Below are 14907 nucleotides of genomic sequence, written 5' to 3'. Positions count from 1 at the left end.
AATGAAAATAATATTTCAAAGTGGGATGGAGCTTCTTTTTGAGAGTCAACAGGGCATTTCAAGTGTTGCATTTGCATAGGGGAGAGGGTAAAAATCTCTGCTCAGCCATGAATGTGAATTTAAGACAATCTGGCTAAGTCATATTTAGTCTGAAAAAATATGTCTGTTAGAATTACCGGATGTCAGGGGCTCAGGAACAGAGGCACAGGGGAGGGAGGAAATGGAGAGCGAAGGGGAAGAATCTGAGGGCAGCGTAGGGGAGTATGACAGTGACCCGAGAGATTCCATGAGCTTCTCCAGCGAATCGGAAGATTACCAGAAGGAGGCGCCGATGGTCAGGGCAAGGGGGGTCCCAGGGGGGACACACCAGAAACAAGGGGCAAGCGGGGACTCCCAAAGCAGCAGCGGGAGATCAGGACCAGAGCGTAGTGGGGGGGAAGAGTCCCATGTGTCAGGGCCAGCGTCTCCTCCAGCAGGGAGAGAAGATGAGTCAGGGCTGACCACGTCTCTATCGGAGAGTGGGGGAACGGAGGGGAGGTCAGGTCCAGCTAGCCCCCCCGAAGGGGGAAGCAGTGACAGGAGCAGTGTAATGGTCAGGAGGAAGGTTGCCGGCTGGGCGCGTGCACCAAGTTCGAATGTACAGGCGTGTGGGACAGCAGAAAACCCGGATTGGGAACCAGGTCCTAAAGCCCGCCAGAGGCAGGGGGTAGACTCAGGGGACTCAGCGTCAGAAGAGTCTAGGAAGGGCAAGACCCCAGCGGACAGGCAGAACCAGAGGAGGAAAAAGCAAAGGAAGAGGTGGAGCAAGGCCAGAGTCTTAAACTGGTGTCTGGGGGGAGGAGATTCAGACGGAGCTTCAGCGGTCTAGAGTTTCAGACGTAGAGCTGCGCGCTGCGGCTGTGAAAGCGAAACTGAACTTCAATAAAGACTTTTGTATATAACAACGAACCGGCGTTGGTCCTTTGTGAGCTGGGACCTCGGGCAGCTCTGACACCTGCTTTATGTGGTTAATTGTGAGAAAGGATCTGGGCAAAGAGGTTGAATAATAGTAGTAGTAAGTGATGCCAATAAAGGTATTTGATTTGATTTAGTAATAGTAGTAGTAGTAATTGGTTCCAAGGTGGGATGCAAAAAATAATAATAATAATTCAGAATTTTAAAGTAATTAAAACAAATTACCATCATAGGACTAGAGTGGGTACAAAACACACACATCTCAAGTGTGAGAGGCCAGGGTAAAGGTAAAGGTAAAGGGACCCCTGACCATTAGGTCCAGTCGTGACCGATTCTGGGGTTGCGGCGCTCATCTCGCTTTAATGGCTGAGGGAGCCGGCGTACAGCTTCCAGGCCATGTGGCCAGTATGACTAAGCTGCTTCTGGCGAACCAGAGCAGTGCACGGAAATGCCGTTTACCTTCCCGCCGGAGCGGTGCCTATTTATCTACTTGAACTTTGACGTGCTTTTGAACTGCTAGGTTGGCAGGAGCAGGGACCGAGCAACGGGAGCTCACCCCGTCGCGGGGATTCGAACCGCCGATCTTCTGATCGGCAAGTCCTAGGCTCTGTGGTTTAACCTACAGCGCCACCCGCGTCCCAGAGAGGCCAGGGTAAAGAGATGCATATTCAGCATTCAACTTCATTATACAGTAGTTTATTATTATAATAGTAACACAGCTTTGAAGACGGTCTTTAAGCTGTCACCAGATCAACATGACTACCCCTTGGAATTTGTATCTATGTAAGAAACGTGTCACATTAAAAACTTGAAACAAAAGCTAGTTCTGTCCATTATACAAAAGTATTTCTGCACAACTGCTTGAAAGTGACTCTTGATGACCAAATGTGACCAGATGAGTGACAATTCAATAGCCTCTAAAAATTCAGCAGCTATAGAGTTTAAGGGAGATAAGAATTGCAGGCTTCTGGTTCCGGTCTGCCTTAATGGCGGCAGCCCCCATAGCAGCGGGAGAGTGTAGGCGATGGAAAAACAAGGATGATAGAGGGTAAATCATTATTGCAAATTCCCCCGGGGAGGGGGGCAGAACAGGCTTCACTCGCAGTCTGTCTCATTACCTGGTTCTCGCTCTGACATGGAATGCGGGGGCCAGGGAGGCGCTGAGTGCAAAAGCACTTTGCCTGGCGAATACCCTCCTACACCACCATTAAGAAGCAGAGGTTCCCCTGTTAATTAGAGCTTAATTGGACTAAAGTATATGTGCATGCCAGAAGAGATGAATTACAAACTGCAGAACAAACCAACTGCGAGGACTTTAAGGTTTGAATTTGAGATAAGTCTTCATTCTTTTCTCTCTCACATAGTTTATGGAGAAGGAAAGATTGAGATGTTTGTTCATACCTTGAAATCCTTATCAATCCCCTCAAATCTTTTAGCATCTTCTGAAAGCTGCTTCCGTATATCCTCAGAATTGGTGAAAATACTCTGGAGATGAGCCCAGGTTTGCTGCACTTCCAGCCACAGTGAAATTACCATGTCTGCTACCATTAAGATCTTTTGCCAGCTACTGACCTCCACCAGGAAATATTCCACATATTTACTCATCAGGATGTTCTGAAGCAGCACCTGCAACAATATTTGAATACAGCCATGTACGGTATTTATTAATTTGCAATTTATATTTATTATTTGCCTCTTAAAATGATTTAACTAGGTTCTATAATATATATCAAATATAAACAAGGGCAGGATCTACATTGATCTGTAAAAATGTTATTAAATGTGACATTATATAAATCTCAATGCAATTTTCCTCTGTTGAGGGCTCGCTGCTCTACAGCGCCCTCTGGTGTCACATTTTAATACCACATTTCTAATGTTATAAATGACCAACGTACATCCAAGGTTAAGACTAGGAGTGAATGAGTCTGTCAGTTTTGTTTTCTCTCTGCTTCTCATTTTTCAAAGTTTACTATTTGCCCCATTTCCACATTTAAGAAGTCCACATGGAAATTAATAGATTTTAATGCGCATTTCTCCCAATGTATGTATTTTGTGCGCAATTTTGTCTAATAATACACACACCCACAAATATTTTTTGCTAATAAACTGTAGTTTTGTAGATAATATTCACTTTCTGGTGGGAGAACTACAGGACAAAATTCAGAAAGGTGAACCTTTGGAATGTTAGTTGTGATTCAGTTCACTTACCGATTCAGGAAATTTTGCATTGAAACATTATTTCCTCCCATCCCTAATTTAAACAATGAGCATCATTTGGGTTACATTCCTCTTGCCACTCTTCCCAGAGGACAACCAAGATGGTTTTAGTGACAAAACCAGGCCTGAACTCCAACTGAAATGGATTTAGAAAATCAGTGTCCTCCATGGGTAACTAGGCCCAGTTCCCTAAGTCTGCAAGTCATCCTCTTCCTGCTAGAATGACAAGCAAAAACATTGTCACACGATCATGACCGAACCCCAAGTCCATCTGCCAGAGTCCAAATTACTGAAATTCATCCAACAATATGGGACCAGACAGCATAATGGCCATCTCCACAGATGAACTGCAACAACTGTGGAATCTAAGTTGTGGTGGATGCAAACAATTGTACCCTCAAAATGACTCTTACGTGTGTCATAACATGCCACTGAGGGCTCTGCTACACCATCCAAAGGGCCAGAGCTTAAGAGGCCTCAAACCACTTAGGAAAGGTCCACTGGGAAATACTGAGAGGATGCAATGGTGGCTAGTGGAAAAGAATTGATTCTTCAGCACCATAACTGCTGTGGAACAAGGCTTGAAAATGAGTTTTCCTCCACTTGTATTCTAGTTGCCTCTCAACTCCTTTCATTGTCCTCAACTTGCCCTGCACCAAAGAATTGTATTGCCTCTGCCTAGCAGTGGAAAACGCCAAGGAACAATTAACAATTGCCCAGATCACCCTACATTTCACAACCATGCCAGCACAGGAATCTCACAAAGCTCTTTAGAATCCACCAGCCTCTGTAGGGATGGCCTGTCTTAACAGATCCCTCGCCCTGCAGAAGGAACAAACTGACACAAGTCAAAAACTCAGCAAGAAGTCATCTGACTATGACAAAGGAGGAGTTGCAAAAAACCCACTTTAGACGTGCTTCTTGTCTTGGGCTGGTGATATATTGGGATAGTCCTATGCTAGTCATGGCAGCCAAACACCCCATATCCAAGTGGTCTCAGCATAAACACTGAGATTCCCCCAAGACAATCGCCCTGGGACTCCTCAGCAACGATACCACTTCAATCAGCTCAGACTGGGAGACTGATGAGCAGTTGAGTGAGAAGAATCCCCAGCACATTCTGCTAACACAGACAGTCCAGATCAGCACATAAACAGACCAGGAGCCTGGAGACAGAGAGAGAGAATTTTTATACAACATACCCTCCAGCCTGTTCTGGTGCTGAACTGAGTGCCAGGAGGGCATAATAGGAAAGACGGACTCCTCTGAGCTCTTCAGTACTTACATGCTTATTTTAGCTACTATGATTATGAAGAAAAGTGGGACCTGCAACCATTACTGTAGTGCGAAGTATTCCCGTTCAGTGTCCTGGTCAGCCATACCCATCTCCACAATATTCTACAGTGGTACCTTGACTGTCGAATGGCTTGGTTCACGAACGCCACAAACCCGGAAGTGAGAGTTCCAGTTTGTGAACATTTTTTGGAAGTCGAACGTCCAGCACAGATTCCACAGCTTCTGATTGAGTGCAGGAAGCTCCTGCAGCCAATCAGAAGCCGCCCCTTGGTTTTCAAACCATTTCGGGAGTCGAACGGACTCCCAGAATGGATTAAGTTCGACAGCTAAGGTACCACTGTATTCTATTTCCCCTCCCACATGGTTTATCATTCCTTTTCCCCAAGTCAGCCAGAATTTTATGGTCACTCATTAGGTTATTTTTTTTGGGGGGGGGGGGAGAAGTGTCTCCCCTTATATTTTTTTCTAAGGATTCTTTTTTGTAAGCATCAGCAGTCATGCCTGAACATCAGAATTTCTTTTTTCCTGAAGCATTTGCAAGCACTCCACTTAACTAGTGTGTGCTTAGTTTACTGAAGTCAACCTGTCAATAACTTGACACAGTAAAGTAGTGACTCAGCATTTAATTACTGCCAGTTTTCTCAACCCATGGCATCATTTTTTTTGCAGCTACCTCAGTGACAGCCTCATAAAAGTCATTCTTGTGAACGGGTCCAGAATGCAATTTGCATCAATCAGTTCAATGAGAACACATTGTGGTTGTGCTTTTTTAATAGCCCTGCAGTACCTATGAACTGCCATTGATTCTAATCAGTGCATTATTTTCTGGGGGGACGCAGGGGTACGCATACCCCTAAACATTTTGTGAATCGTTGAGGGGCAGTATTTCAATATGAATAGGACAATGAGAGTACCTCTAAACATTTTTTAAGGGGGAAAGCACTGATTCTAATGATTCAAAAGAAATGGAAAGCTTGAGCAAATTGGTTTTTTTCACAGCCAGTGGAAAATCACCACAGTATGTGCCTGCCATATCTGAACGGAGAGTTTATTTCAGAGATCAGGGGACATCACAGAGAAAGCCCTCCTCTAAGTTGCCGCCGGACGAACACCTGAAGCATAAGTAATAGTTCTGGGTACAGACCAACCAAGCTGGAATGTGTACAAATTATTGCCAGTTTCTGTTTACCTATAAATGTTGTCATCACAGATTGTCTAAGTGTACCAATTAGACTAGAATATTTTGTTTGTTTGTTTTAAAAGCTTTCCCTACCCCCTTCTCCCTCTGAATAGCACTTTTGATTGTGTTTCATTGCGTTTTTTAATTGTTTTTCAATTTGACTCAAGATTTTGAAAAGGCAGGATATATAAAGAGATTTTAAACTCCTGAGAGATCAATTTCATGTTTAGTACCTCCCAAAAGAAATGCCATCAAAAAGATGTTGAAAAGTGTGGTGGACCCGATAGAACCAGAGAACAAGAACCAATCATTCATGTAGGACATGGGTAGGCAAACTAAGGCCCGGGGGCCGGATCCGGCCCAATCACCTTCTAAATCTGGCCTGCGGACGGTCCGGGAATCAGTGTGTTTTTACATGAGTAGAATGTGCCCTTTTATTTAAAATGCATCTCTGGGTTATTTGTGGGGCCTGCCTGGTGTTTTTACATGAGTAGAATGTGTGTTTTTATTTAAAATGCAATTCTGGGTTATTTGTGGGGCATAGGAATTCGTTCATTCCCCCCCAAAAAATATAGTCCGGCCCCCCACAAGGTCTGAGGGACAGTGAACTGGCCCCCTGCTGAAAAAGTTTGCTGACCCCTGCTGTAGGATGTGTGGTGCCAAGTGTAGCACTATGATCTCTTGCAGATAATATGCATTCATAAAGATCCACTGCATTTTTAAAATTTGTTTTGACTTGACAAAAATTAAAAACTCTGGAAAATCAGGAGGGTTGTGATGTGGGTTAAAACAATTTAATATCTAATATAAAAAAAACTATTTGCGTTGTTTTGTATGTATTCTTAAAAAGTGCATGGAAATATTAGAAGGCATTGTTTCTGTTTAAATGAACTCTCACGGGATCCCATCCAGCGACTTACAATCACGCTAATGTGGTGGGTTCACCCACAGAACTTCGAAGTCTTCCCTGAGATGCTGGAGGGAGCAGCTCACTGCAACACTGATCTCTTGCTCATGCCTATTGTTTGGAACAATAACGGGTTATGTACTTTGCGTTCGACACAATACATCGACTGCTTCTGGGAAATAAGGGCTAGAATTGAAAAGGCCACACACACAAAGTTCTGCATGGGCCTCCAAAATGCTCAGAGAGTTGGATTAATGACTCTAAATAGTTGGCAGGCATGCTACATAATGCCTTGGAGAAAACATTCAGAGCAAGCCATCACCTGGTTGTCTTCTAGTGTTTCTATAAGGTTTTCATCGGATTTCAACAATGGCGTGCCTGTGCTGTGATGTTCTTCATAGGAGAAATCCATAACACCCCATGTCTGATTGATTTCCATGAGTGCCTATGGAAAAAGAAAACAGATCGGTTCCACGAGTGCAGCCCTGGTTCTGTTAACACTATATGCACATCACGCCCCTGACTTCAGTGTCATTAGGACGGTTGACTATTTCCTACGAAAGCAGCTGTTACTTATAATACATTAACTGTGGCCTACTTTTTCTATTGCCATTTCTTTCACAGCTTTATCCACAATATGTTTCACTTCATCTTCTACCCTGTGGAGCTGGAGAGCTAAAAGGTCCCCTAGTGTAGTGTCTTCGTTCATGACAAAGCAGACCTGGGAAACGAAATTGAAAAGAAAAGTCATTTGCAGCTCAGGAAAAGACATGGCATTTGTGTGCACACAGCTCCAGTGTACGAAGCCAAAAAGCTATACCCCTGTCGCAGCCATAAGTTGTTGCCAGTGTCTTTTCCGAACGGCAGGGTTCTGAAGTTCATTCACTGCTCTCAAGGAGGTTAACAAATTCTTAACTGTTGACTCTAATCCCATGTATACATGCCAAGCACGTATTCCTTTATCCAAAGTCTTCATGTCCTGTGTGGTACAGAAACCGTGAAAAGCAAGCAAGCAATGGGAGACAGATGTAAAACACAAAGTTGCTTTCAGAAACTAAATGCTTAATCCAGGCATAGGCAAACTCGGCCCTCCAGATGTTTTGAGACTACAATTCCCATCATCGCTTTACCACTGGTACTGTTAGCTAGGGATGATGGGAGTTGTAGTCCGAAAACATCTGGCGAACCGAGTTTGCCTATGCCTGGATTAAGCTTTCAGTAGGCCAGATATCGTCCAAATGTAACACTTTGGGGAGGCATGTATTGCACAATGAAGTTCCTTTGCAACTGCAGTGCTTCCTACTAGAGATTTGTTCAATTGACCAAACAGGGGGTGCTCAGTGCATTGGGGGTTGAGATCAGAGGTGCCATCACTTCACATCCAGTTCTGCATTTGGCCTCAAACAATGAGGGGCACCCTGGCTCCCTAAAAATAAACACTGAGAGGGCCCAAAGAGCATTGGCCCCCAGACAGGCATCTATGGCTGAGATTGTGTCCATTGCTCCTGTCCCCTCATCATTCACAGATTGTCCAGCTTTTCCACAGAGAGCCTGCATGCAGACAAAATGAACGCACATAGCCGTTGGTCCTGCAATCTCTACCCAGCAAAAATGCAGAGACAGTTCTGTGCAGGGGCAAAGCTTGCACACACATAACTTGTATCTTCATAGGCTGTATGTAAAAGAGCTGTATCAGTGTGTGAGGCCATATGTATTAATTTACAAAGCCATAGATAGATAGATGATAGATAGATAGATAGATAGATAGATAGATAGATAGATGATAGATAGATGGTAGATAGATGATAGATAGATAGAGATAGATGATAGATGATAGATAGATAGATAGATAGATAGATAGATAGATAGATAGATGACAGACAGACAGATAGATAGATGATAACATTTTGTCCGATAGATAGATAATCAGACAAAATAAAATATGATCAATTCATTTAACAGGCAAATTTTATAAGTGTATACCATTTAAATACTTCTCAGTGTTTAATGCAGTGATCCCAAAGAAGGGGCTTCCAATCAAGGCTTAATTTGAGGTTGTTGTTGTTGATAGTAATAATAATAATAATAATAATAATAATAATAATGATACCAGATTTTCCCTAGAAAGGATAAATTGGGATTCAAAGAGAGTGGAGAATGGTGGCTAGCATTTTGATGCCAATGGCATGATGCACACATAGCAAATGAGTGTGGGCTCATTGCATGCATGAGGAGCACTGATCCCACAATCAACGCCTGTCTGGAAGCACCCCATAGCTCAAGACAAAAGGAAAAGAAAGCTATTATCTACTCTGCAAACCTATAAAGCAACTCTACAAACCACTTTCAACTTTCTTGGCTTCCGGCAAAGAAATGTTGAAATCGTAGCATGGTAGGGGTGCTTGTGAATTCTCTGTTACAGCTTGCTAGCCTTGACAGAAGTCAGCCCCTGGGGTTCTCTGAGGGGGAAGGAATTACTGTTAAACCAGTGTAAGTAAGTCTAGCTGAGAGTTCTCATGCCTTTTCTCTGCAGTGCTTCTCAGGCACTGGGCACCACTTCAGTTTGAGAACCAAAAGTTACTGTATACTCTACTGTATGGAAAAGGATTGGTTTGCCAGTTCAGTTAAGTACAGTGCATGTAAATACAATATAGTAATTTGGAGTATTTATCACCTTTGAAAATCTTCTAAGGTCCACATCCATTTGTTCAACATTTATTTGTTTCCATGGAGTTTTCATCCAGTCTTTAATGCTCATCTGTAGATAGGAGGAAAGAAGAATCCCATAACTTTTATTTTTTGCAGCATCTTAGGATGCAAAGAGAGCTTTCAAACTCACCTGTAGGTTCTGTGTATAAATATGTATAATGTACAATGCATACAAAATGATTTTCAAAATCTGAAACCTACTGAGGCTGAAATCTAATCTAAGGAGACATGTATTCTTGATTCTGTGCACTAGAAAATCTTGCTAGCTTTTTAAGGGAGAGAAAACATTGTCCAGAAGATTCATATTCCAAAGGCATTACTTCCCCACAGAAATTCTCTTGCGTTCAACAGAAAGCCCTCTCATCAAAACCTGGAGAGAGGAGGTTGATGTTTTAATCATTTGCTAGAAAGCCTCTCTTCCCCTACTCCAAATTCATTTGTCCGACTTGCTGTCATCAGTCATACTTGGTTAAGAAAAGGAAAATGTATAATCAAAAAGAATTGTTGAAATTCTGTCTGTTCGTTTCCTTGATGTTCATTAAATGTTAAGATCAATGTGCCATTTCGGGTTTCAGTAGCGAGGCAACATTCAAAGGTTTGCCTTAAGATATACCTGAGATTAACAGTGCAGTGTTTTCTCACCAGTCAAGATGGCTTAAATGGGGCTTAGATGGGCTTAAGGTAAAGGTAAAGGGACTCCTGACCATTAGGTCCAGTCGTGACCGACTCTGGGGTTACGGCGCTCATTTCGCTTTTTGGCTGAGGGAGCGGGCGTACAGCTTCCAGGTCATGTGGCCAGCATGACTAAGCCGCTTCTGGCGAACCAGAGCAGCACACGGAAACGCCGTTTACCTTCCCGCCGGAGTGGTACCTATTTATCTACTTGCACTTTGACATGATTTCAAACTGCTAGGTTGGCAGGAGCAGGGACCGAGTAACAGGAGCTCACCCCGTCGCGGGAATGCGAGGCGCCAACCTTCTGATCGGCAAGTCCTAGGCTCTGTGGTTTATCCCACAGCGCCACCCGTGCCCCATCTATGGGCTTAGATGGGACTTGAGTGGGTTCCGGAGTGCAGCCTCAGTTGTAAAACAAAACCAAACAAAAAACATAACCAGTATATTTTAAGTTTTGTTATGACTACATTTCATATTTAACCAGAGCTCTGAAAACTCACATGTATGTGGTTTGAAACTACCTGCTCCCTCCCTAAATGACTCCCTTACGTTATCCTAGAAGAGAGATCTTAAGATCCAACCCAAACTTTCTTTCCATAAATGGAACAGAGTTAATCTTCACCAAAGCGGGCTTTCGCATCTCCCTTTCCTTCTGCAAATCACAGCACCCAGTGAAAGTCTACTCATTGGCAATGGTAGAGATTGATTGAGGTGAAGGGGCTAAAGATGAAGGTGAAATGTGGTGGACATTTCTGCATTTTTGTGAACAGAGGAACACATTAGTGCCAACGCCAAATTATATCTTTCATACAAACTGTTTTTTAGTTCGTTTTTCATCATGGACTACACAGATGGCATGTAGAGTTGATACGCTGGCTCAAGCCTTCCTTGACTCAGTTGTCAACTTAACAACCCCCTATAAACTGATTCTATAGAAATAGCAGCAGCCACAGCTGTACAGGAACATCTGGGCCCTTGTAGTGGTGGACTGCTCAAGCAACAGCTTCATCATTTTCACTTTTACATTGACTGACAGGAATGACAAATTGCCAAAAAATAAAAAATGTAATCATGCTCATTGAAATGTCTGGGTTTCCAAGTTTTCATTCAGATCATTATCTGTACGCTGGTTCCCTCTGCCAGTAAAGCGAGATGAGCGCTGCTACCCCAGAGTCGTCCATGACTGGACCTAAGGGTCAGGGGTCCCTTTACCTTTAAGAAACTGTCAGACTCAGCATCTTATAGTCTTATGTGCTCATAAAATAAAAATTACCAAAGATGGAAGGACAAATGATGAAACAATACACATTTTTTAATGCTTCTTTTCTCCCCCCCCCCCCTTTTAAAGCAAAAATGGACTCCATCAGCGGACTAAGGAAACACATTGCACCGAATTAAATGGTTCCTTTCCTCTGATGGAAGGACTTTTCTATTGTAGAAAGGAACCATTTGCTTCCATCTCAGGTTATGCATTTATATGGAATGTTGTATAGGGAAAGGAAAGGAACATTCTCTCTGAGTTTCTTTTTTCCAGGTTTAGCACCCGTTATTTCCATTCGTGGGTTTTTGTTTTTTTTATGTAAACAGACTTGGAAATAACACAAAATGGAAATCCTAGGATCATTAGAGACAGAAGATCATCAAATAGAATATTGATGTGCATCTCTAGCATCTGGTTTTTCTTAGCATTGTTCCTGTGTGTTTTATTCATTTTAGGCACATGTTCATAAATAATTTAGCATTGTCATACATGCACTTGCCACATGGCGCAAAGCAGAAATAGAATGGAATTAATTTTCAAGGACATATTTTTCTCCCATCAGAGGAGCCTATTTCAAGCTCATTCAAACCACAACAATCCCCATCAGGAAATTCTCTTTTATTTTGTCAGATGAGGGATACAACAAGTAATTTCAATGCTTTCAGCTTTGTCATCATTTTCTGGGATCTATGGTAGCAAACTTCCACACCTCCCTAGATTTTTATTTTTTTGTAGTGATGGGGAATAGCAGAAGGTTCCATATTCAATCCTAAAATCTCTCGATTAAAGCAAACTCAATAGGGCTGATGAAGCACGCTACCTGAGACTGTTTAAGAACTGCTGTATGTCGGAAGAGACAAAAGTGGGCTAGATGAAGCAGTCACATGATTCAGTAAAAAACAGTTTTGTGTGCCCACAGAAAACAAACACAAATATGAATCTGTTTTGATCTATGGATGGGTCAGTAAGTGTGCCAACATCATCCCCACTGTGCATCGGGGTGGACTGTGTGGAGAGAGTCTTTTCCTTTAAATTCCTAGGAGCTTATCTCTGTGAAGACCTTACTTGGAAATCAATACAACCCAGGTGGTTAAGAAAGCCCAACAGAGACTCCATCTCCACAGAGTATTGCGAAAGAACAATGTCAATCAACATTTGATGATCTCCTTCTACCGGTCCACAACAGAAAGTGTCCTTTCAAACTGCATCACGGTGTGGTACGTTGGTTTGACATCAACTGATAGGAAGTGCCTACAGAGGGTGGTGAATACAGCACAATATATTATGGGCTGTCCCTTGAATCCGCTGGATGAAATAGCGGAATAATGTTGCCTCAGGAGAATGAGGAAAATTCTCAGGGATGATTCACACCCTGGCCGGCACTTTCTTGATCTCCTGCCCTCAGGCAGAAGATATAGAAGCATGATTAGTCGCACCAACAGGGTAAAGAACAGCTTCTATCCATGGGCTGTTAGGCTGCTGAATGAAAAGATAACAACAGGGCAACTGACTTTCGGGTTTGGTGGGTGTGCGTCAGTAAACAAGGGGAATTAAGACTAAGAGAGCTGAGTGGGGGGTGCTCATGTAATCTCACTGTATACAAGTTGTACAAATGACAAAGTATTTCAATTCTAAATTCTCTTGAGAATAAGCAATTTGTTTATTTAATTAATAAATTTGATATGCCACCTGATGGGGGAACCATTATCAAGTCTGATTGGCTCTATCCCTGTTCTTATTTTTGAAGTGTGATATCTAAGGAAAGTCTTTGTTCTTTGCACATGGGAAGAACTTTTACAAACTTCAACAAACAGGCTCACAACAGGTTCAGAAGCAATGGCTAAACCATAGATTGTGAGTGGACTTCTGACACATGCTCATCTCTCCTTCTAGTGTTCTCCACTTCCTGGTTTGAGCAAGCCATAGTTAGAAACCACAGTATGAAATGACTTTCGGTTTCTGTTTTGGACACCAACTTTAGTTTGTTTGAGCAAAGCAAGGGGACAGGAAGGAAAGCATCAGGGCACCAGAGAGAAGGAGGGAGGCAGATCAGCCCAAAGCCACAGTAAGCCTGAACGGGTGAAGTGTTCAAATTGCTTATTGACTGTCTGGAAACAGACTTGCCTCATCAACAGACTCAAAAAACACCAACAATTATAAAGGGATAAATGGTCATTGATGGGGTAGGTGAATTTGGATTGTGATCTGGTATGCCTGTGAAGGAGCTAACAAGAGGCTGATTTAGTTTCTCAATTGCTGGCTGGACGAATGAGCTTGAATGCACGATACCATCTTGAGTTTTGGGTTCTTAGTAATCTCCTTTTACTATTCTGCTTCATTCCTTATCTCCATAAACTTGTTACTGTTTCCATGACCCAGCAGGACACAGACACAATCAACACAGGACCCACCAAATCACAAAGTAATCTTGTACCACTTCATTCTGTCCTCTCTGAAATAACATCCCTTTAATGCAAATGGCAAAAGCAAGTCCTTACCTGGACAAACACCACCATATCCCAGACTGATTTAAGCAAGATGGCGTCAGTACGGCACTGTTTCAGCTGCTTGTATTCTGGCACACTCACTTCAAAAAGCTTTGCAGTTTCCTGCAGCAGTTTCATTTCTGTCTCTAGTTTTGCAATGTCTTTATGAGTCTGCAAGGACACCATTTTGAAACATATTATCAAGCAAAAGCACCAGATTTTTGCTTACAATGTTCACCAGAACCTGGATCTATGGATGTCTCTAATGAAGACACTGCTTCTGATGTTCTTTGGTTTTGATAAGTATTGGGGAAACACATTGCTAATTTTTTAGGGGTAAATACTAGAGAAGTAAAAGATTACACTAGATCTGAAGAAGAGCGATTCTTCCATAGGAATTCTATCCAGGGAAATAATCTGAGTGTTTGCACAATGTGAAATTCCCTCTTCTTACAAGAGGCACTGACATTGCTACTGTTTTGGTGCCAAGTCAACTTAAAAGTCATTAATTTGTTCAGAAATCTTAAATGGTTTTAGACTTGCTTTTTGTGTGGGTGACTGTTGCTGTGAGTATTTGTATTCATCTTGATGAGCTGGGTCTCTAATGTCCTTTGCACAGAAGTTTGGTTGTACGCCACCCTGATTATCAGGACTCATGCAGAGCAAGCTATAAATGCTTTAATACATAAATAAATGGAGTCAGTTTTGTTTGTCGTCAATCAAAGTATGCAAGATAATTGATGGGTGTGCTAAACTGTTGCATCCAAGGTCACACAACAAGGTCAAGGCCCAATTCGGAAAATATTGAAGCTCCTCCCAGTTATGTTTGGAGAGAGAGGCTAACACTGTTACTTTTTTAAACAAGGATGGGAAACCTGGGGCCCTGAAGATGTTGTTGGACTACAGCTCCCATCATCCTTGACTATTGGCCATGTTGGCTTTAGCTGATGGGAGTTGGAGTCCAATGACACCTGCTGGACCACAGACTCTCCATCCTTTCTCTTGAACCATGCCATCCCTTTTGACCTTGAAACCCCCCTCTGTAATTGGGAACATTTTAAAAACTGCTTGAGATTAAATTGTAGTGAAAGAAATGTGGCTTGTAAATGCTCAGGAGAACTTTATATCAATTTCATTTTTTTAATTTCCATTTATCAGAGGCAACACGCTCAAAGTGAATTGCTGCAACATGATAATGGATACAACATTGTGAGATTTT

The 14907-nt window shown here is 42.5% G+C and overlaps 1 protein-coding gene across 1 annotated transcript in view; it reads right to left on the bottom strand.

Moving 5' to 3' along the window:
* Positions 1–14907, bottom strand: part of LOC310691029 (dynein axonemal heavy chain 11-like) — a 228191-nt gene that overhangs the window by 192745 nt on the left and 20539 nt on the right. Inside the window, exons 12-17 of the mRNA XM_083470619.1 lie at positions 13701–13859; positions 9232–9315; positions 7378–7536; positions 7156–7278; positions 6880–7002; positions 2356–2580 (exon numbers count right to left, since the gene is read on the bottom strand). Of these exons, the coding sequence (XP_083326745.1) occupies positions 2356–2580; positions 6880–7002; positions 7156–7278; positions 7378–7536; positions 9232–9315; positions 13701–13859 (873 nt within the window). The remainder of the gene's footprint in view (positions 1–2355; positions 2581–6879; positions 7003–7155; positions 7279–7377; positions 7537–9231; positions 9316–13700; positions 13860–14907) is intronic.

The sequence above is a fragment of the Podarcis liolepis genome, assembly GCF_965112155.1.
Source record: "Podarcis liolepis genome assembly, chromosome: 1".
Taxonomy (NCBI): Eukaryota; Metazoa; Chordata; class Lepidosauria; order Squamata; family Lacertidae; genus Podarcis; species Podarcis liolepis.
Note: the sequence above shows the minus strand (reverse complement) of the source record. Positions and strands in the feature narration are given on the sequence as shown.